Here is a 25,005-nt window from a genome sequence, read left to right as displayed (position 1 = left end):
TCCTCTATTGCCCCACTACGCTATTTCTCATTCCTACTACTTTTCTTGTCCGCCAATCACCGCGTCACTAAACAAGGATAGAGACTCGGGTGGAAGCATCTATCCTCGTCCGAAGTTTGACCATTCTTTCTGCACAGAAAAGATACGGGACGCGCAGTCTATTTCTTATATGTCTATGGCTGCAACTACAGAGATGAAGCAGCTAAAGCATTAAAGATGGCGACTATCATGGAACAATTAACGCTAATCAATGTGGAAAATAATATCAAATACAATTTAGCCATATCAGTAGAAGACGCAAGAGTCACATATTTCTTTAATGTGATTTTCAAATATTCATCTTTTGCATATTGTTTTCCATATTTTTGGGGTAGATTATATCTGTTTTGTGTTCATTTTCTCTGCTATTGGCATTGAAACTCACTAAAATATTGTTCCAATTTGAAACCTATGTTTGTGCTGATAATATGCTTAGCAAAATTGAAACGATGTTGGTAGCTTGCTTTCATGACAATATACTTGCAGCGCTGGCAGTAAATTTGGAACACAGCCAATACTGTCGTAAGCTGTAAGTCGTAAGAAATTGACCAATCACAGACCAATTACAGAAGAATAATCAATTGATTGATTATTGTATTGTAGAAAAATAATCAATTGTGATTGATTGTTATTGTATTGTAGAAGAATAATTAATTGTGATTGATTGTTATTGCATTGTAGAACAGGCCTAAAGTTTAAAGTTACGGACAAATCTAAGTTTATGGCCAGTACTTAACGTAACATAACGCGCTACGAAAAAGTTTATGCGGAGGCCCTAAAGGACTTAGGTTAAGGAGATAAAGGAGGGAGCGTTGTCGAAAAAAGGTGAAGCCTATGCAGCCATGTTTATATGAGCCACTAATACTGCCATCTGTTAGAACTTTACAATACTTCGATGAAATAATGCCCAGAATGATATTTTAAAAAATCTAATAAACATATTTACTTAAAAAACTAACAAAAAAAACAAAATTTAATAAATATTAATTATAGATATTTATAACATTTACAGCCAATTTTTTCACTTCTAGATAAGTTTTCGATAACTTTATCTAGAAGATATCTCCAAAAATTGGTTCTCCTTATTGGTTCTCAGAGGAATTTATCCAGAGGATAGCTATCGAGAGGTATGAAGAAATCGGCCGTTAATAAATATAGGTAAATAAATAAGTAAATGAAAAAAATAACTTATAAACATAATTTACTGTCCTGAAAATAATATTAATTTATCATAAAAATGTCTCTTGCTTACATTAATATTCTTATTATTCTGTTTTACAATATAAAAAAATCTTGTCTGTACATATTTTATAATAATACTTTTAATTAAATTTATTCTACGACATGTTAAAAAAAGTTTTGATCATATGAGAATGAGTTATCAATTCTTCAAATATATTAATCATATTTAAAGTTAAAAGTACATTTTGTGTAATATAAAGAACGGAATATTTTGAACTAAAAGTTATATTATTTTCTTTCATAGCAAATCTGATAATCTTTTCTGTTTCAAGGTATATTTTTATCACGCTTTCTGAAGAATATGTTATACTTCCACGATCTTTTATTTGTATAATTTTCTTTGATTTACTATTATCAATTAAGGCATTAACACAAATATCACACATGATGTATTTAATTAAATGTCTTACAATAAATCCAGCTATGTAACTTATGACTTCTATGGAATATTGATCTAAATTAATAATATTATAAATTAATGCTGCAATATAAGGATGATCGTGTTCAACTGAAATTTTTTTCTTTATTAAGATTTTTCACACTTTCTTCCTGTCACTAACAGATTAATACGCATCAACGTCAAATAATACTACTCTCACTGTGTTGAAATAATACCACTCTCATCAAATAGATAGCAGCACTAGTGGCTCATATAAATATGGCTGAAGGTTGTTTAGAGGTCAAATCCCCCCCGCACCATGGCTTCACTCCCCGCGCCTATAATATCCCTTAATGCTCCCTCCTTTATCTCCATGGGCTAAGGCACTTTCACCACCATTCGTAAATTACCCCCTCTACTGCGCTGCCACATTTTCCACGACAAAGCTGATCGAGTTTGTCAAATCTCTGAATAAATAAAAATTTTATCCGAACATCAGGTGTACAGTTCGTTATTGCCTTCTTCCTTCCTTTTTAGTGAAATATAACACGAGGACGAAACATATAATTATTATTATTTATTTGTATTAAACTGCGCAAAATTAAAAAGTTACGCTTACAAGCAAAATGATTATACATGTGTAACTAAAATAGTTTTACTGCGCATAGCAAATAAATCACTTATCTTGCTCGTAGCATATACAATAATTTTTCTTGGAATATATTATTGTTACAACATATATTGCAAATTATATATAACTATCTCTTTTGTACATCTACATACAATACGTACACATATAAAAAACTCCAAGCTTTTTCTATAAGAAACAAAAAAAACTGCTGTAACAAAAATATTTGGATAAATATTACAATATTACTTTTAACACATATTTTCCGAATGGAAACAAGTATGTGAGCAACTATTTGTGTATAATAAAAAAATATAAAAATTAATATTGTAATTAAGATTAAAAAATTGTTTAATTGATTACTGACTCTCTTATTTTTTTATTATATATATGTATATACAGGGTGTCCAGAAAATCGCTGCCAATACTTCGAGAAGTGATGATCATCTTCAGCACGAATGCAGGTTCTTATTCTTCTATCAAAATAGTCCGAAGTTATTTATAATTAAACACAACAGTTATTTATGTTAAAACACAATACAATAAATTATAATTATAAAAAAATTACGATTTTTAAACATAAAAGTGGCTATAACTCGGAAACGACTTATTTGCGGACCTGTGTTTATATAACTTTTTTTCCTTTTTCTTGAATCCCCAATCACTTCCCGAAGTATTGACAGCGATTTTCCGGACACCCTGTCTGCTTTCCGCTTCACGCATATACGCGCATTTATCTATAGTACACGTAACGTACAATATAGATAAATGCGCGCATATATGTAAAACGGAACGCAGCTTCTGTATAGGGTAAGGATGCTAAAACAGGTCTCCTGAATAACTTGGAAACTAAGTTTTATAGAAAAATAGTTATGACATAAGTTTTATGGCTCTGAGGAGAAAAAATAATGACATTATTAATTTAATTACAGATAGCACCACTTTTGAGATTTCATTATAGCGGCCGTTTTTTAAAATAAAAATCGATGTTTTGTTTGAAACAAAAGTTGTAAGCGGCAATGAGACAAATACAATGGGTTTTTATTTTTCCATTTGGATCACTTTTTACTAAGTTACAGCTTTCCAAAGTTTACGCACAGGAATACACACGCTAAAACAGGCAACCTGAATACATGCTTGCTTTTGATTGTGTGTGTGTGTGTATGTGCGTGCGCGCGCGCGTAAATTTTGAAACACTGCAACTCAGTAAACAATAATCCTACTTCAAAAAATAAAAAACCGTTATATTCGTCTCATTGCCGCTTACACCTTTTGTTTTAAATAAAAATTCGACATTTATTTTTAAAAATGGCCGTTATAATAAAATCTCGAAAGTGGCGCCATCTATAATTAAATTGATAATGCCATTATTTTTCCTCTTCGAAACCATAAAACTTTTGTTTTAACTATTTTTCTACAAATCTTATAGTTTCCAAGTTATTCAGGTAGCTTGTTTTAAGGACGTTCTCCGACTACAGTGATTAGCAACCTAAATACAGTAGTTAGCAACCTAAAATATCTCTTCTTATGAGTAAGTTTGTACTGCTGTAACAAAGTTAAGTTGTGAGCTATTCAGCACTGCTAAGACCCGCTTACTCTGCGCAGAAGTTCAAAAATAGCTGCAGTACACAGCGCACATAAATCCAGCAAAACCAAAAAAAAAAACTAAAAAGAAACAAAAAAAGCTACAGTTTGAAAAAGAGTTGCTTGCCATATTATTCAAAATCGTATTTTAATTAGGACACTCTCCACTACCACATACTTGTTTTTTAAAAAAATCCTAAGAAAATTGTCGTCAGTAATTTTAAAAAACTCCACTTCACAAAGACTCAGCATAGAAAATCCATGTTAAAAATTGAAATATAAATCTTCCATATTTTGGAATTTAACATTGCTACCCCTACTATCCAAACAGGCTACGTGTAAATAAATCATAAACTATGTATACCGCAAATTTAAAGAAAATCCTAAGGAAATCAATAATTCGGAGAACGTCCTTAACAGCCTCACCCTGTATATACATATGTATATATATGTATACACATATATATATGCATATATACAGCTATATATGTATGTAAGTGTGTGTGTGTGTGTGTGTGTGTGTATGTATGTATGTATATACATATGTATATATATACATATATATATACACAAGATATTTGAAAAATTTTGACACAGCCGGAGTATGAAGTAGATTAGATTAATCTGAATCGAAAAGTCATGTATCATTTTACAAACTTTGCAATAATTTGTAATGATAAGTAAGTAATTAATACATGTGATCCAATGAGCGCGTGGTAAGCGATGGTCCAAACTCTGTAGGCGTGTATAATTTTCATTTGTAAAAATTAGCTGATTGCAAAAAGCTGTGTCACTCGCCACTCGTTTGTTTGCTCCGCCTCTTGCTCTCTTTATCTCTTAGAAGATCGCATAAAGCCAGTTTTCTTTACAGCCGAAAATCATACACGCCTATAGAGTCCGGATCATTGCTTATCACGCGATCACATGTATTAATTAATTACTTAATAACTTGCGAATTTTGCTAAATAATGACTTTTCGGTTCAGATTAATCTAATCCTAACCTTCACACTTCGGCTGTGTCAAAAATTTTCAGACACCTTGTATATATATGTATACAGAGTGTCCGACAATTAGTGTAAAATAAATCTACCCTAGGCAGGTAGAAGGAGTAAAACTGAGTCGAAAAGTCCTGAAACCATTTTTTTCTATTACATATAATAAAGAAGTAATTATTGAATTAGCCGAGCGCACGTCAGTGAATCACGCGCCTGGTGTGCGCTAAAGGTCGGCGCTGATTGGCTTGATTTATTCAATTATTATATGTAATAGAAAAAAATGTTTCAGGACTTTTCGACTCAGTTTTACTCCTTCTACCTGCCTATGAGATCTTACACTAATTGTCGGACACTCTGTATATACACACATACATATATAAGTTATCTCTGATAATATACAAATTAGACAATATCTTTACTAAAAAAAAATAATAAATATATATTAAACCTTTCGCTCCAAAAAACGTATATATATACGCCTTCGAAAAATCGACACTTAGATATAAAAAGCGTATATAAACGTCTTCTAAAGATGAACACTCACATAAAGTATATGTATATATATGTACGTTCTCAAAACAGACATTTAGATACAAATAGCATATGTATACGCCGTTGATAATGGACGCTCACGGACAAAAAGCGTATATACATATACACCCATACTATATTACATCTTATTTTACATACACATACACACACACATTTTATTTCTGTTTATAAGAAAACGCAAATCGTGCGTCATGAGCACTCTGTATGTCAGCGTCGAGTTGTCAGCAACGCGTTCTGTTCACAGTGATCACATTTTGTTACAAGCGCGCTAGAGCAAAAGAGTTAATAGTACTATTGTATAAATTAACTTCATCTAATTTTTAAAAAGATTAAACAATTTATTTAATATATTTAAATACAATTTATTTAATATACTTAAGATTTACTTAGCTAGTTTTTCTTGAACTCTTTGCGAAGCATTTACACTGGATAAAAATTGGACAAATATAGAACGAATGTTTTTGGTGCACATAATCATAAGCACAGTTACAATGTGAATAGTGTGAATATATGAGTAATGACCTTAATTATTTTAAAATTTTAGTTTGTCGATATCTGTTAGAGAGAAGTAGATTATTTTAACATTTTTTCTTGATAAAAAATACATATAAGCTAATAAAAGCGATTCTAACCCAATATATTGAATGATTAAAACTTTTATCGGCAATTGAATGTGCACATGCACATACTTTTAGAAGATTAGAAACAATTAGTCTTTCTCATGAGATTGCTGCAAGTGGTTCATATAAAAATTTTCTAGTTTACGTATATATAATCAATTTCATAATTTACTTTTTCTTAGTGTTGGGACTCGTTGACTGAAACACACTTGAGGCTGACATTAAATTCTCAATATACTGACTCAAAACTTGATTTTCGCTTCTCAGTTTGAGATTCTCTTCCTTCACACTGTCCACTCTCTGTGACAGATCTAAAAAAAATACTCATATACACTTCAGGAACAACAACACATATTTCTCTTTTGACATTGTGTGTTTTACAATAAAAAAAAAAAAAAAAATATATATATATATATATATATATATATACCATCTAAAGTATTTTGCAATTCGAGAACTTGCGCAATCAGTCTAGCTTTCTCTTCCTGCTCATCTGGACTAATATCCGGATCTAAGCCTATAATCAATATATAAATAATTTACATGTTAACTTATGCAGTATAATTTATATTTCTATTATAATTGTTAGAAATAAAATAATAAACTTACAATTCTATAGATAATAATTGATTAACTCACACACATTGTAAATTTGCAAAATTAATAAAATTTTACTCAAGAGCTAAAAAATATATAAAAACCAAATACATGTCTTACATATCAAACTTAATAATTAATAATAAACAACGTGAAATTTTTGGTCAATGAGAGCCATATGCTGGATATTTGTTGAGTATTTTACAGTATGTGTGTGTGTGTGTACACATATATGTTTGTGTAAAGTTTTTACACGAGAGTTTCTAATTGAAACGGCACGAAAAGCCAAAGATTCCAGGTTCAACTTCTGACTGAGAAGTTTTTTTCGCAATATTTTAAAATTAGTTAGGAAGGGTATACGAAATCTCTCATATATGTGATGCAAATATAGCATCCAATATGAATTTAAGAATTGAAATTTCAATTCAAAACTCTTGTGTAAAAAATTTACGCGAACATATATGTATATATATATATAAAACGCAACAAACATCCAGTGTATAGCTCTCATTGACTGAAAATTTCATGTTGTTTGATTTTCAAGAGTCTTAAAACTCAGTATTAATAATTAATAATAGTTAATTAATCAATGATAATAATTAGATAATTAATCATAATTAATACTCATAAGAACAGGAAAATTATCATGGCCCTTTGAAGCAAAAAACACTGATGATAATGTGTGTGTGATAGCAGTATTACTTTATTCAAGCACGTAATATATAAAACGTTTTCGGCCTTAGATTAGGCCTTTATCAATATATATCTACAAAATAAATCAATTGTTAGATTCGCAAAAATTTATAAAAATTACAACTTACAGACAAGTAGATGAAATTTGTCACTTGATTAACGCACATAATAATGTTGTTCTTGAATTAAAAACTTAATCGAATCACATGATTACAATTTGGAAATATAAAAGTAAATGAGGACCGACAGAAGTGTGCAGCGGTTTAATTATAAGTCAAAGCCGTTATCAACGCTCAAGCGACATTAATATGTACTATCAACAAAAGGTAAGTATGATCTGTCAAGATTTTCAGTGTCGCTATGCAGGTTAAGACCATGGCTTTGGCTTCTTATATATAGAGTTTCTGATATCAAGCGTTTAACGTAAGATATTTCATTGTCTAAAATTTTAACATTGTCCCAATCAAAATCATGAGAGCATTGAATCCTGTGATCTGTAATAACCGATCCTTGAGAAGAATTTCTTCTAATATGATTTTTATGTTCAATGATTCTTAGGTGTAACATTCTTCTAGTCTGTCCAACGTATGAAGCATCACAGTCCAAACAATTAATTCTATACACAACGGAAGGTCGTTTGGATATTGGAAGAGGATCTTTTAAAACTTTAATAAATCTGGACAATTTGTCAATGCTATAAAAGGCAAAGTGAGTGTTATTCTCTTTCGGAAATATATTAACAAATTTGTTAGAAAAGTTATTAATATAAGGCATCACAAACCAACGTACTGGAATTTCATTCGAAGAATTGTTTGACAAGAATCTTCTTATGTCATTATTTTTAAAAAAATTATATTTCAGTCTTTGTTTGTAAATATCAAAAATGAAGTCATATGGATAATTGTTATTAATTAAAATGTTAAAAATTAAGTCAAAGTTTTTGGCATGAAATTGTGGGTGAGATAAAAAGAAGCCCCTGTCGACAAGACTAATAACAGTACCTCTTTTTTGGCAAATAGGATGGTTGGAGAAAAAATTTAAGTATTTGCCTGAGAATGTCGGTTTGTGGTACCAGTCGTGAATAAGTTTATTGTTATGTTTTATAATTGTAATGTCCAGAAAATTAAGTCTATCCAAGCCAATATCCATGATGAATTGCAAACGTGGATGATATGAATTATAAATCTCTAAAACATTATCAAATTGGTGTGATGGAACCATAAGAGCTATGTCATCTACATATCTGACATGTAGAGGTGGGATAAAAGATAAAGAACTAATGGTGAACGATTCTAGATCCTGCATGACTATATCTGCTAGAATCGGTGAAAGAGGAGATCCCATGGGAGCACCAAAGGTCTGTTTGTATATTTTATCATTGAAAAGAAAAAATGTTGAGTTAAAAACAAAATTGATGGCCGTAAAAAATTCTTCTTTGGATAAGGTGGTTGAGCTTAATCAATTGTCATCTCTTTTCAAGACCCTTGATAGCGAGATCCAGAGGAATGTTAGTGAATAATGATATGACATCAAGAGATATCAATTCAAAAGATGGTTCGAATATCACCCTAGAGATACGGCTAGCAAGATGGAAACTATTGAGAACACATGTAGGTGGAGAATCAAGATTTTTAGAAATAATATTGTGTAAAAATATAGCCAAATTGTGTAGAAGACTGTTGGTAGAAGATATAATGATTCTAAAAGGGTTGCCAGGTTTGTGGATTTTAGGAACTCCGTAGGCTCTAGGAAGAATAGTGTGTGAAACGTTTAAGTGTTTGTATGTTGATTCTGTGATGTATTCACGCGTTTTCCATCTTTTTAACATATCTTTTAAAGACGTAATGATGGAATTCACAGGATTCTTTTTAACAATAGAATATGTGTTGATATCAGAAAGTAAAAGTTCAATTTGAGTAATGTAATTATATCTATCCAATGCGACTTCAGAATTACCCTTATCAGCTCTAGTAAACACAATGGAAGGATGACTTTTAGTAAACTGTTGAGTGATTTTGAGAGCTTGTTGAATATCATCATCATAATGTGATTTGGTAAATTGAGAAACTTTCATTTGTTTAAGAACAGATACAAATCTATTACGACATTTGATTTTATTATTATTGCTTAAATGTGTAATGTTATTAAAAGATCCTCTTCCAATATCCAAACGACCTTCCGTTGTGTATAGAATTAATTGTTTGGACTGTGATGCTTCATACGTTGGACAGACTAGAAGAATGTTACACCTAAGAATCATTGAACATAAAAATCATATTAGAAGAAATTCTTCTCAAGGATCGGTTATTACAGATCACAGGATTCAATGCTCTCATGATTTTGATTGGGACAATGTTAAAATTTTAGACAATGAAATATCTTACGTTAAACGCTTGATATCAGAAACTCTATATATAAGAAGCCAAAGCCATGGTCTTAACCTGCATAGCGACACTGAAAATCTTGACAGATCATACTTACCTTTTGTTGATAGTACATATTAATGTCGCTTGAGCGTTGATAACGGCTTTGACTTATAATTAAACCGCTGCACACTTCTGTCGGTCCTCATTTACTTTTATATTTCCAAATTGTAATCATGTGATTCGATTAAGTTTTTAATTCAAGAACAACATTATTATGTGCGTTAATCAAGTGACAAATTTCATCTACTTGTCTGTAAGTTGTAATTTTTATAAATTTTTGCGAATCTAACAATTGATTTATTTTGTAGATATATATTGATAAAGGCCTAATCTAAGGCCGAAAACGTTTTATATATTACGTGCTTGAATAAAATAATACTGCTATCACACACACATTATCATCAGTGTTTTTTGCTTCAAAGAGCCATGATAATTTTCCTGTTCTTATGATAATTTTTTTGAAGCGTTTCTATACTCCTCTTCTATTATAATTAATACTCTTACTTACTGTTGGGGCTACAACTCCCATTAGTAAATGTTGATGGAATAGAATCCATGCTACGTCCTCTGCCTAATGCATCAGATATATGCGAGATATTGTCCAAAATTTCCTCTTCAGGTATTATCACTGTAAAGAATATAAAAACAATTTGTTATTAAGAAATTTCTTAGCTAAAGCTTTATACTTATACACAATAAAACATCCAAAATAACATCCAGATAATTGCATATTATATAAAACAAGTAGCATGTCAAAAGTCAATTATTGCAAGACTAAGTAACAAAATTTGTACAAAAATAAAGAAAATTAAATTATTTTAAAGCTCATTGTTACCACATAGTGTTTTATAACAACTGGTAAACAAACATGAATTACATTATAATGCTTTTGTATATCCAATTTCAAATATGACTAATTGTATATATTACACAAACTATCAAACGTAAAATTATCAAACGAGTCGAATCAGCGTGAAATCGAATAAATAAACAGTGTTAAATAACAATTAGATTATAATAACTTGATGTAAAGTTACTCCGAACACAGTTGCTAGGTTATGATCATTAATAAGTCGTAGAAATGCCAAGACATTACGGAATAAAAATAGCTTGACATATTCTCACCCTGAGGATCGTCGTCCGCCAAAGGTATGCTGCTCATGTCATCTTGTAGCTTGGTCGTCACAGATGACATTTTGACAGCGATGATCAAACACGGTAACAAATCAGGAATTGTGCGCAATATGAACTTGATGTCGGAACCTGCGCGTGCGCGATACGCGCAGGGAGACTTTTATCGATTTTCACACGACGACTCAAGAGTCGCGTTATTTTTGTTACGACGTTTTTAATCGGCTTTCAATAAAACAATAAAGTTAGTAATTATTATAAAAAAAACTTTCTCTTTTTGCGTTATTTCGTTCAGATTTTAATTTTATAATTTAAACAGATAGATTAATACATCCTAGTGAACGCAGAAGTAAAGCGACTCTTCAAAACCGGCAATCGAATTTTAATCGAATACGTTTTCTAGAAACACATATAAAACATAACATCAATATATAAACTGCATAAAAAGTACAAATAATCTATTGAAAATTTTTTTACAATATTTATGTACATAGAGTTATTGTAGAAAGAGAGAACAACATGATCGATCGTCGATTAAGAAAATGTTAAGGTAAAGGTGCCTATTATGAGATACCTACTCGCCTACTACGAGATAGCAAGCTATTTTATATAAACGGCTACAAATTCATAACGGCGTATTTTTAACACATCACTTACACAAAAACATCAAACTTTATGTTAGTGTCGCTCACTGTTGAAGGTGACGTCTACGAAGGAGTTATCGCGTACACACAGAGAAAAAAAATCATTATAGCTTTAAAACATGTATTTAACACTTTTATGTCACAGGCTTCACTGTCATTTCAATTCATTCAAATGTACATATGTACTATATAGTATATAATTTATCATGTAGATTTGTCAATTTATTGCATATCTTGTCGGTATAAACTTAAACTTTCTACAATTTTATATTCTCTAATATCAGACACGCAGCTGCTCTTAATATGAAGTACTTTATATTAAGAACAGTACAATTCTTTATTTTGTCAAGTTCTTTATTTGATGTATTAATAAGTTTTTAATAATTATATTTTCAGATGGAGGCAAAGAAGAAGCAATCGTGGTCTCACAGTCAATTAAAGACTGTTAAGGCAGTAAGAAGCAAACAAATAAAATATTCAAAAGCATCTAAACAATCCCTAAAACAGTGTCCTAAAACATACTATTGAGCGATATGTTAAGAATGACAATAGTTCTGTTGTTGCTGAGATTTCTATAAAAAAAAAATTGTGTTTCATATTTGGAACCCTTTTTTTGAATCAATAAATCGGCACTTTTGATAAAAAATTATATTACACATAAAACAAAGTGTAGCTATTATCGATTGCTAACTTTTGGCGATAAAACGTAAATATATATTCTATAAGTTTGACATAAAACTAAGAGTTAAGATTACATATTTAATAAATTACAACCCTTTAAAAAAAGGTATCTCATAAGAGGCATCTTTACTCTAAATAACGGATAAAAAGATCGATATTTTATTGTTATACGTTTGATATTAACTTATTGATTTCTGAAATAAATTCTTTAGTAATACACTACAAAGACAAAATTAAAATTATGTACAATATAAAGTAGAGAATGTCTGGAAGATATGTAGGCCAGAATGGAGACAGTATTTCTTGCATCTTTTAGATTACACGTTTTGTGTTACCGTGATTTATGAGTCAATTTGCGATCTGGGTATTTCATTATCATTAACTCTTACACCCCACCAGAGGGTCCATGGGACCTCAGCATAACTTTGAGCGTACTTTTAAGTAAGTAAAACTCCAAAGCGAAATTTGCATTATCTGCCGGTAGTTCGAGTCACCCTCTTTGTGACTTGACCTTGATTCAGCATCCTTTGGGGTTCAGTGAACCTCAGCCTCTTTAAAAAGGTTCTAGAAATTACTCTATTCATTTTTTCATCTTGAAAAAAATCATAGATATTCTCCAAAGGATGCTGAACTCTCAATGGGGTTTATATTAGGTTAGGTTACGGGGATAAAGTGTGGGGTTTAAGGGTTAAATATAATTGAATCTTGGTTTTCGAGATGCAATTGACATCTTGCATAAAATAAAAAAATATAAATTTTTATTTGTAGAAAATTTTTAACAACAAATAACAAGGAAAAGAGTTAAAATTAAAATTAGAATTCGGCTCAAATCACATTTTTATATTCATTTACGACGGTTTTAAATAGCTTCGCGCGCTTCGGTTTTCAGTACTCCTCGAAGGATTATCAATTATGACATTTTTTCCCTGCTTTACATTCGGTAAGGACCATACAAGTTTTAGTTATATAAATCATCGCTTATCGCAGCGCATTTGCAAGAGCGCTTGACGACCCGCTTTAAGGCTGCTTTCTCTGTTGTTGAAACCATATTGAATTGTGACGTCAACGATGATATATATGAATTTTAGTTGTACAATTTAACCACACTGGTTTATTTATATGCAATCGGTATCAAAGATTGGCAAGATACACTCTCACTTATCAAAAACTCTTATTTTATTTATTATATTTGCTAAAGTAAGTAAGGAAAAAATTTATTCCACACGTATCTTGTGTATTTTCTACGAAAATAATAAATTGACAAACGGATAAATTGATTGAAAAATATATTTATAGATATTTATCAATTTATGAATAAAAAAATTTTTTTTCTATGCTACCAAATATTGATAATGAAATGTGAATAAAACACTCGTTTATTTCAGTGTTAATTACATAACAAGAGTATTGTAAGATATAGTTTAATATTGTATTTTTACGGTACAAATATCTTTATCTTAAAATAATATTTTGACGATAAAATAATATACTGAGAAAAGAAAAACAAAATAATGACTCATCCACGGTGTCAAAAGAGCTGTCGTCACGCATTCGCAAAATAAAAACGGATATAAAAGGTAGGAACGCGAGAGGTAGGAACGAGATCGCGACCCCGATTTTAATCCCGTGCGGATTAACGAACACCTGCCGGCGACTCTCAGCACTCATTTTTCAGATTTAACTGGAGGAGGGAAAGAGTTAAAACGCGAAGTGAGAGAGTTACGATCCGAAATGTATGACACAGAGAATGGAAAAAAGGAAAGAAATGCGCACGCGGCAATTAGCGGAAAAGCAAATTTCACGCGATATGTTTGTCGATCGCTCACCATTTAACCCACAAATAGTGAGCGAGAGAAAAGAAGAGAAAAAAAAAGAAAGAGAGAGATTACAGCTATTATGTAACTTTGATATATAGTACTATTCGGAATAAAAATTTGACAAAGTGTATTAGTTTTTCTATGCTAATGTAGACACAATATAACATTTCCCTATAACTCAAAACAATCTAAATGATTTCGATATCTGACTAATATAATCTGATAGTTATAACTGCCTTTCAATTCAAAATTTATGTACTTTACTGCTTTAACTGTTCAGGTTTTTCTAAAGACGTGTATTTTTATCGAGTATTATGCAACAAATAATTCGATATGGATTATGCAATGTGTATCTCGAAAAAAATAAAATGTGTGTTATACTATTGCTCCATTACAGATGATATCTTACGACATTAATTTTCAATGAAACCGAGTCTTTTATTACGTTACAATATGTTACTATCAAATTTGAAGCAGATTTATATATATATATATAATTTATTTATATGTATATATCGCATTCACAAGGCTCGAAATTTCGCAATTGTATACTTTTATAACAAAAATATTTGTAATTGACGATCGCATACAATTATATAGTTTGACCAGAAAAAATTTTCACCGGAAAAACATCTGTGCGCTCACATATTTCATTAATTAAGATAGTGATAATTAAATCCCTTGTTTACAACAGCTACGCACATGCGCTTTGTGTGCTCGCAAATCGTGAATTACATCGTGTTAAAGTCTGTGTAAGAGAAGAACTTTTTATTTTCGAGCTTTCTGATTTTCTCAATGAGAAATTGTTTTAACGGTAATTATATATAATGTAATTATTATAACAATAAGAAAAAAACTTCTGCGTGAGCAGAATCGTTTATTATTACTTATTACTCTAATAGGCAAATTGTGAAAATATTGCACAAAAATATCATCATAAATGACGATTTTGCAATAATTGCACTAAAATGATTCGCCATAACGCAACAGTTTTGTCAAAATAAAATTTTGTAAATAATATTTAATTTTCTAATTTTTGAAAAATATATTTTTTTATTTTTTTATTTTCTAATTTTTTCTTTTCTAATTTTTGAAAAATATTATTTACAAAATTTTATTTTGACAAAACTGTTGCGTTATGGCAAATCATATCTTAGTGCAATTATTGCAAAATCGTCGTCATTTATGATGCCATTTTTGTACAATATTTTCAACATTTGTCTATATATATCGCCTATATATATGTATACGTATATATATGTATAAGATGATTTGCCATATTGTTATTGTTTTGCCAAAATAGCATTTGGAAATTAATTTTGCAAACAAATATTTTATAAAAAATCAATATTTTTATAAAATATATTTCTCAAAATTTATCTACATAATTGCAAATCACAATTTTCCCATGCAAGATTTTGTCACATAATTTCATAAATATTTTCCTATCGGAATACTTATTTACCGTGTTGTGTCGTACTTAAATCTAAATAATACAGCAGCTTTTTATTCTCGCGTGTTTGATCCGACTCGGTAAATTCTTTTTGATGAATGTAATCATCATAAATGCAGTAATTACTAATTATTATCAGAGATTTTTAAGGCTCCCGAAAATTTAACAAATATATATAAATGGAGTCATAGAGCCGTTCGCTGGATGTTTGTGCTAAAATATATATATGCACGTGTTCACGTGCAAATTTGTTCACGTGAGTTTTTGAATTGAAATTTCAAAAACTCACTTTTTTTCTTAAATTCATATAGTGTAAGTAGCCGCAAAGCGGTTACTGTTCAAGTAAATAATAAGTTTATTTAAGTTGAAATATTTTGTTCAATGTTGTAATAAATAACACGTTCGAGGAAAAAGCAAAAACTCAGTGCTTGCCGGGTCTTGTTTATATCGCTTCCCTCCCCACCGCGTGCCTAGTATAAAAGGCGGATTAACCAAAGCGCTCGTAGTAGTAATACGGCGTTCTTTGTGGAAGCTTCGTGACGACCGGCGAAAGGTTAGAGACTCGATCGCTTTATATTTATGTCACGTTTTGCCCGCTGATACTGTTGTGCGTCCTCTCCCTTCAGTATCAGTTAAGAGGATGCTGAATCGCTGGCAAAAGTTCGCTCAGCTGCTACTCAACCGTTATGCTATCGGGTAGGTGGCGCCATCTCTCGGGACCGAATCAAACCAAAACAAGGATAGATGACATGAGAGAGCCAAGGATAGACATATGTTTCTCTCTGACGCTTCTGCTAAAATTGTACTAATCGTATTTCCAAGTTTTCTTGTCTCACAAGGCTTCAAAATAGGATGCTATATTTGCATCTTATATATGATAGACCCCGTATATCCTTTAACTGATTTTTAAAATATTGCGAAAAAAATCATCCTATATGAATTTAAGGATTGAAATCTCAATTCAAAAACTCACGTGTACAAATTTGTACGTGAACACGTATATATATGTATAATATAACTGTAAAGAATAAGCTGCTTCACTTTTTAAAACGCTTTCTTTACGATGTTTTTGTTTTGCGTTAAAATTCTGTATTTATTTGTGTCTTTAATTCACGTGTACAGATTTGCACGTGAACACGTATATATATATATATATGGGACGATCCACGTCAACCGGATCAGTGCTCTGCCCAAAATTCAGGTCACCCAAAATTAACGCAAAAGAACTTAAAATGTTTGTATTGACGTCTACTTTCAAAAGGCACTTGGCTCCTTTCGAATATCTTTAATAGCGGCTTCACTATGGCAGCCAAACGTAGATTCAACCTGTATTGTTGAACAGTATTGATGCAAGACAGAAAAAAGCTGTGAAAAAATGTCCAGTCAAGTATAAAAATAGTCGTTTAAGTAGCAGCACTTAAATGCCGTAATAATTTTTTGATAAAATGTCGACCCTAATATGGCGACCGAAACACAATTTAATGCGTAAAATGGGGTTTGAAAAAGAGTAATTTACGTGGACTAGTTTTTATCGTCTGAAGTAAAACACAATACTACTTATTAAAATTGCTGATTATAAATCCGATGTCGATCCGTCCAAATATACCATGATGCATTCAATATGGCGGTTTAATCGAAAGCCTACAACAATCGGGTTGGAAAAGAAACAGGAATAAGAGTACTCATTTTCTATGTAATTTTCGATGCCAAATCCGAATCTGCTCTTTGCTGGTTTTTTGGATCGTTGATTACAAATCCGCTATCAGATGTTTAAGCGTCAAAATGGCGCTATATATATATATATATGTATAGTATATATATACACACACACATATATATATATATATATATATATATATACTATACATATATATATATACATATACACGCATATTTCAGCACAAACATCCAGCAAACGGCTCTATGACTATTTATATATATTTGTACTAATTATTATAGTATAAGAATACTTATGACAAATCGAAGATAAAGAACCCTGCAAGGAGAACAGAAAACAAACTTAATGAATGTTTAAAGTCGTGGTGTAATGCGAACTATATAAGCAAAAATGAATATTATTCTCTAATTTGTAATGACAAACCTCTTCCTAGAGCCTACGGTCTTCCAAAGGTCCATAAACCTGGTAATCCTTTCAGGATTATCGTTTCTTGTACGCACACCACTCTTTATAAGTTCGCTTCATTTTTACAAAGAATTTTATATAAAAACTTACCTCAACCACGTAGTTTTATCCGTAACAGTTTCGAGCTCTATAGAGGTTTGTCAGGTATGCATATGCGTGATGCGGACGTATTGTTTTCACTTGATGTTGTCTCGCTGTTCACCAACATTCCGTTAGACTTGGCTTTGGATGGTGTAAGGAAGAGGTGGGATAGCATTAAGGATCACACCAAAATCCCGTTGGATCCTTTCATTCGAGCCCTTGAATTTGTCTTATCTTCAACCTTCTTCGATTTCAATGGTATTACTTACCAACAAACCTTTGGAACTCCCATGGGATCGCCTCTCTCGCCAATTATTGTCGACATCGTCTTACAAGATCTTGAGACTCATTGCCTGAATTCGTTAAACATAACTCCTCCTTTCTATTTCCGTTATGTTGATGACATCTTAATGGCAGCTCCGAGAGAGCATATTGATCCCATTTTCAATTGTTTCAATTCCTACCATCCAAGGCTAAAATTTACCATTGAGATCGAGGAGGGTAGATCAATTAACTTCTTGGACACTTCAATTTCTGTGATAAACAACAAATTGTTACTTAATTGGTATCACAAACCAACATTTTCGGGCCGTTATTTAAACTTCTTTTCGCAGCATCCATTGAATCAAAAAATAGGTATTATTTACGGCATAATAGACAGAGCAGTTCTCCTTTCACATCCATCTTTCCATAATGGAAATTTAATAAAAGCAATCCAAATTTTATTAGCTAACGATTACCCTCTAGACCTTATTTTTAAAACTGTAAGAAGGAGATTACATTGTCTATTCTCAGGCAAACTCAATGTGGTGAATGGCGAGTACAATCCAGAGAGTGAACGTTTGAGTGGTGCGAGAGGTTACTTTACCTTGCCATTTGTTTCGGGCACTACTGATTCCATTTCTAAGTCGTTAAAAAGAAATGATTTTAAGCTCTCTTTCAGAATTTTAAATACATTAAGGAACTTTATTAAAGTCCACAAGGATGATCTCAGTCATGACTCATTGTGTAATGTTGTTTACAAAATAAACTGTTCATCTTGCGATGCTTCATATGTTGGACAAACTAGTAGACAATTACGTACTAGAATTTCTGAACATCATAAAAATATTTATCTCAATCAAAACCGTCAATCAGTTGTAAGCAAGCATCGCAATGAGTTCGGTCATGATTTTTTGTGGAACGAAGTTGAGGTTTTAGACACCGAGCATTTCCTTCAGAGAAGATTGGTTTCCGAAATGTTGAACATAAAAATGCAAAAAAATTGCATAAATTCCATGACGGATACCGAATTATTAGATCCGGTTTATACTTCCCTGATTGAGAAGTTTGGTAGTTAGTCACGTGGGGTGCCTCTCCTACCGCTTTGACGTTTTAACTTGCCTTTCGGCCGGCTACTTTTTCGTCATTGCTTATCGTTATTTGTTATGTTGANTGTAACGGTTGAGTGTCTGTGTGACTTGCAGTTTGCTGCGTTTCAGTACGGGAGTCAATTATGATAATTTGTCAATCATCAGTAAGTTTTTAGCTTTTATGTTAACTTTAATTTATTCCGGTTTTCTTTTTTCATTTATTAATTTTTTATGGCTGTCCTTTTTGTTTTTGACTTTATTACAAATTTTACCTTTTGACTTAATTGTTCACTTGACTTTACTTAATTGTTTTTATTATACTAAGACTTAATCGTTAACTCGATATGTTTGACTTAGTTTACATTATNTATTTTTTGATTTAGTAATCAGGGATGCGGAGATAACAGCATTGATCTTCGCTTATCCTTGTTTTTGATTCTCTGATTCGCGGCTTGTTGTTTGTCTGCAGTACATCGGCCTTTGCAAGGTGTGTTTTTGTTTTGTTTAATATTTATTTGAATACGGTTTCTTTATCTTGATTATAACTTTGAATCAATTTAACTCTTGTAACTGATTTCTGTTTTTGTAGTTTGGCTGAAGATGATCACAATAAATTGGATCGAAACGTCCTGTATGTCTAAGTAGACATTATTTATATTGATTATTTATTTATATTTGCCACCTTCACCAGTGGATTACAGCGGCTTACCGGTCTTTTTGCGTTTTTTACTAATTATTATGTTTCCATGTTGACTCAAAAACGGCACTTTATTCGCACATTACACTATTGTCGAAGCTGACATGAAAGTGTTCTACTTTTTATGTCTTGTCACAAAGTGTACAATATACATGTACTTCGAATACAATGACATCCACGAATTTCAATTAATTCCAAAAGTATTTCCGAAATATACTATTCGACATCTGTAGATGTAAACCACATAAATTTTGAATTGAATAGATTGACACGAGACACTATTTATGTCTCTAGATGCATAATTACTTTTAATAATAACAATAACAACAATAATAGTAATAGTGTCTTTATTAAAGACACAAATAAATACAGAATTTTAACGCAAAACAAAAACATCGTAAAGAAAGCGTTTTAAAAAGTGGAGCAGCTTATTCTTTAGAGTTATATTATTTATTCTTCATTTCAAACAATTTTACGTAAAGAAAAAACATTATTATATCAGAGTAACACTTATATATTATTTGATAATTTAATGACAAAGTTGAATGTGCTGTTGCGCAAAAAATTAAAACTATTTTTTTGTAAGTTTTAAATATCGATAGATATAGATGTTTGATATAAAAGATATATAAAGAAAAAATTATATACATATGCAGGATGAAAAATTAGATTGATCAGTCTGACTAAAAAAGTTATTTATCATTTTGCAAAATTTGCAATAATTATTGAGATTAGATATTAAAAAGTTAGTTTTTTAAGGACTTTTGAGGTTCTAAAATGATACGTAAGTTTGAGAATATTTTGTGTAAATAAAGTTTGAGTAAATAAATTTTATTGAAAATTTGCTTAGAAGACTTCATTGTACATATGAAACAAATTAAAAAATAATTTTTTTATTTTTCTTATGTTCAAAATAGCGGCGTACTGGTCTACTTACGGAAATGTTTTTTTTTGCAGCTTCAAATCGGTATACAAGAGTTTACGCACACGGTTTGACCTTAAACAAAACAAAAACTTTTCAGTATTTACACATAAACACTAGAGAAGTACGTAAAGAATTTTTCAAAATACTGATTGTTCAAAATGACAGCTATTTTTTTACAAAAGACTTGCATTTTTGCCCTAAAATTTACGTATAAAAATATTAATGCTGAGCATGAAAACTAAGCATAAGGGTAGATTGAGTCAATCTAAACAGAAAAATTATTTACCAATTTACAAAATTCGCAATAATTCTTGAGATATTAATTAATAAATAATATTAATGAATGCGAGCTAATGAACGCGTGTATAGCAATGGTCCGAATTCTTGGGCATGTATGATTTTTAATTGTGAAAATCAGTTGATTGCAAGAAGCTGTGTCACACGCCGCTCGCTTGTTTGCTCTGTCTCTCATTGCTAAGAAGTAAATCATTTTTTTTATTTGAAAATATACACGCTTACAAAATCTAGATTATCTCTTCCTATGCGCTTATTGGCTTACATTTATTAATTAATAACTTAATAAATATTACGATGTTTACAAAATGATAAATGACTTTACTGTTTAGATGAACCCAATCTATCTTCATACTTCGGCTGTATCAAAAAAGTTTTCAGAAACCTTATATAGAATAATATATCTTTTTAAAACATGTCGGTTTTAATCAATTATTTATTATAGTGTCATGTACATAACAATTAAAAAGTTCTACTAGATTTAGATAGTTCTAGATAGTTCTAGATTCAGTAGACAAATTTATATCAATATCTAAATACAGTAAATACTTCTCGAAATTAACTACAAGTGCGCAAGCGTGTGTATTGTACTCTCATTTATATACTACTTATGATAAGATTTGTAATAGAACTTCAAAGTTTTTCAAAGTTTTTCAAAGAAGACTTATCTTGTTTGTTATTTGGAGCTATAAACTTTCGACAAAGTCAAACAGCTCCATGAGGAAACGGCGATACAACTTTTGATGAAATGAAATTCCCGTAGGAACTACGCGAACATAATTTTATCAAGACAGGTAGAATTGATTCTTTTCTTCTCATCGAAAGGACACGTGACACTTGAAGACTTTTTGTTTTCCACGCTTTTGTATATGTATGTACATTCAACTCTCTTAAATAATCCTCTTATACTAAAAATGTACTCTAAGTTTTCAAACTTATAACTTACGAATCTATGATCTGTATCAGTGCGCTACTGTATAGTGCATTAATTCTCTTTGCTTCGATTAAATTTTTGTCTATTATTTCAAACGTTTTATAATCAATTTGACACAAAATTTTAATTTAAATCTGACTTAATTAATGTCACAAACAATAAAATTGTGTCACATTGACCATCTTTCAGACCATCTTTTATGTAATCGGCTACAAATTCACAACTGCGTATTTTTAATACATTACTTACACAAAAACATCAAACTTTTGTTAGTGTCCCTTAGGAAAATTTACTTTTCAAGATTTTTTAAAGTAACTTTAAAATCCTATAGTATACTTGAAGTTTACTTTAATTTCATTAAATTTACTTGAAGTTTTTTTTAATGCTCCCAAAGTTTTTTAAGGAAGGTTTCTAAGTAATTTATAAAACTTTAAGTCTCTCTGAAGTTTACTTTGATTCCATCAAGTTAACTTGAAGTTTCTTCAAAGTTGCCAAAATTTTTTAATGAAGTTTACTAAATAGCTTATAAAACTTGAAGATTACTTTTAGTTTTGTTTGAAAGTAGATTAAGATTCTTCTAAGTTTTCCAAAACTTAAAGTTTACTTTTAGTTTTGTAGATTAACTAAGATTCTTTTAGTTTTTGGAAAACTTGAAGTTTATATATATATATATCAAATGTTGCTAGTAATCTAAGCTGCTCATAGCTTTCAAAAGACTTACAAGTTTACTTGAAAGTTTGTTTGCTAGTAAGATAATGTGCCAAAATTGGCGTTTTTGGTTATATTTACTATTATTTTTTCGTCAAAGTAAATTGGTAATATTATTTACACCACATCTGTCTGTTATCTTTTATCTATAATATGAATTTATTACGGCACAATTTTTTTCTAAACACACACATAAATACCATATTACAAATTAGTTGTATAAATTGATACTACTTATAAATGTATGAAATATAAGTTTATTTGAATTAAAATAGTAAGAAATAAACAATTTCATGAGATAAGTAACATGCTAAAGTGCGTGACTACGTTCTTGTCTAACAAAAATCTTATTTATATTCAATTTAATGATTTATAATATGGTAATTATGTATATAAAAGACGTAGCGTACTAAATACAAATTCATATTATAGATAAAAGATAGCACTTTAATGTGGCGTAAGTAAAATTGAAAAAAAACATTTAGTTCGTCGCAAAACCTGGTAACTATTGGCCAAAAATACCAATTTTGGCACATTTAACCTCAAGTTTTTCGGAAACCTGACATGATAGCAGGTAGTAAGCTAATTTCGCCGCCGGATTCGTTTTCAGCGACCAAAATATTATTAAAAAACACTGTGTATATTCAGGTCCCAAAACTATGTTGAACAGTATAATCAGCAAATATATCAACAAAAAATTTGTTCACGTCGTAAAAATGTATTTTAAATTAACAATAATAAAAAAAATATTTTTATCCATTGTTGCAGGGTATCCATATTGCACTGCAATAATTTTAAAATAATAATTTAAATAAATAATAATCGAAATGTTTAAGATAGCTTGAGATTAAGTTGATAAAAATAATTACGATTTATTAAGAAACAAGTGGTCTCGCGGACTGAGTGTAAGGGCTGTGAATATAGTGATCTCGAGTTCAAATTCCACCATTACGCTTAGGGTTTTTTCAGGTTTGGTCCTTTACACCTGAGTTTTCATCGGTCAATCGGCGAGATGAATCGGGCATTCAAAGGTTAAATTGAGTGAAATCTTGAATTAATTCCCCTCCCAAAGAAGATATGTCATTGGTACTTGTTTTCATTTAGTAAGGAATTCCACTTGGATTCTAGATAGAATCTTTCTTTAGATTTTAAGTTGCAAAGCGTTTCACAAAAATGAGAGCAAAATGGCCTACTAACTACAATGTCAAACCCAAAGAATCTTTTAAAAAATTAAATAATGTTCAAGAAAAATTTCAAGTTAACTTCAAGTAAACTCAAAAAAAAACTTTAAGTTAACTTCAATAGTAACTAAAAAGTTACTTTAAGTTGTTTAGTTTGAAGTAAACTTACTTTTTGAAGTAAACTTGTTCCAATTTACTTCTAAGTAAACTTGAAGTATTTATAAAGTTTTTTTTTGAAGTCTTTTGAAGTAAATTTTCCTAAGGGATTGTTAGCCATAGTGTTTTCGATGTCGTGTTCTTACTAAGTTTATTGACAACAACATCAGAAGTTTAGTGACATGACGTCGTAACCATTGTCTGCCTTCTTTATTAATTTATAATTTAAAATAGGTATATGTTTTGCACAAAAAAATGTTTTTGTAAGATGGGAGCAATCTCTGTAATATCACATTTTGTGTTATCATATGTATTAATACATTTACAGTTTAAATCTGATTGTCACTGAAGAAAGTCCGAAACAATGGACTGAAACGTCTGACATATCTTTCATTAAACGAACATACACACCACAAGAACTTGGTCTTGCTCAAATTGGCCTTTTCTCTCTACTGTATTTTTATTTATTTATTCTCAAGCTATCCTACATTTCATTTATTATTTATGTAAATTATTATTTTATTAAAAATATAGCAGTACAATGTACCTGTAACAATAAATAAAAATATTTTTCTTATTATTATTAAATATCATTTAAAATACATTTTTACAACGCAAACAAATTTTTTGTTGATATATACTGATTACACTGTTCTCAACACATTTTTGAGACCTGAATATTAATAAAATTAATGTTAATTATGTATGTCATTAATATTAATTGTGTAAAATTAATGTTAATTATGTATATTAAAAAAATCATACAATAATAAATATAAATTCACATTATGGATAAAAGATAGCACTTTAATGTAGTGTAAGTAAAATTGTAAAAAAAATTTAACAATTAGTGATAAATCGAGATTACTCTCAGACTCTATAAGTCTTATTAAACTAATAATATATGAATATAGGGACACATGAAGAGCCGTTTACAGGATGTTGTGCGTGAATGTGCTTTTTTAAATATATATATATATATACACATATACACAGTTTGTCCGGAAAGTTCCCGGACTACGTGAATTAAAAATCGAAAATGAAAGATATGG

At 30.4% G+C, this 25,005-nt stretch overlaps 2 protein-coding genes across 5 annotated transcripts in view; one reads left to right on the top strand and one right to left on the bottom strand.

Moving 5' to 3' along the window:
• The window catches only part of LOC109860576 (short coiled-coil protein homolog), a 16,970-nt gene extending 5,942 nt beyond the window's left edge, over positions 1–11,028 (bottom strand). The window contains exons 1-5 of one of the 4 annotated variants that reach the window (XM_020439779.1): positions 10,882–11,028; positions 10,265–10,384; positions 6,471–6,557; positions 6,213–6,351; positions 27–566 (exon numbers count right to left, since the gene is read on the bottom strand). In XM_020439779.1, the coding sequence (XP_020295368.1) occupies positions 506–566; positions 6,213–6,351; positions 6,471–6,557; positions 10,265–10,384; positions 10,882–10,951 (477 nt within the window). In that variant the 5' untranslated portion in view covers positions 10,952–11,028 and the 3' untranslated portion in view covers positions 27–505. Of the gene's footprint in view, positions 1–26; positions 567–1,547; positions 2,128–5,291; positions 5,689–6,212; positions 6,352–6,470; positions 6,558–10,264; positions 10,385–10,881 lie in introns of those variants that run through there. The other 3 variants (XM_020439780.1, XM_020439778.1, XM_020439777.1) reach the window with 3 other exon arrangements.
• A 6,743-nt stretch (positions 11,029–17,771) lies between these two features.
• LOC109860580 lies at positions 17,772–19,046 on the top strand. Its single transcript, XM_020439781.1, has one exon. The coding sequence runs from the start codon at positions 17,772–17,774 to the stop codon at positions 19,044–19,046; it is 1,275 nt and encodes a 424-aa protein (XP_020295370.1).
• Positions 19,047–25,005: the final 5,959 nt, after the last annotated feature.

The sequence above is a fragment of the Pseudomyrmex gracilis genome, unplaced genomic scaffold, assembly GCF_002006095.1.
Source record: "Pseudomyrmex gracilis isolate BER0280 unplaced genomic scaffold, ASM200609v1 scaffold_415, whole genome shotgun sequence".
NCBI classification, from domain to species: domain Eukaryota; kingdom Metazoa; phylum Arthropoda; class Insecta; order Hymenoptera; family Formicidae; genus Pseudomyrmex; species Pseudomyrmex gracilis.
This window is presented reverse-complemented; position numbering and strand designations above follow the sequence as displayed.

Coding starts and splice junctions, on each gene's coding strand:
- LOC109860580 (XM_020439781.1), top strand. CDS start 17,772: ATGCATATGCGTGATGCGGACGTATTGTTTTCACTTGATGTTGTCTCG.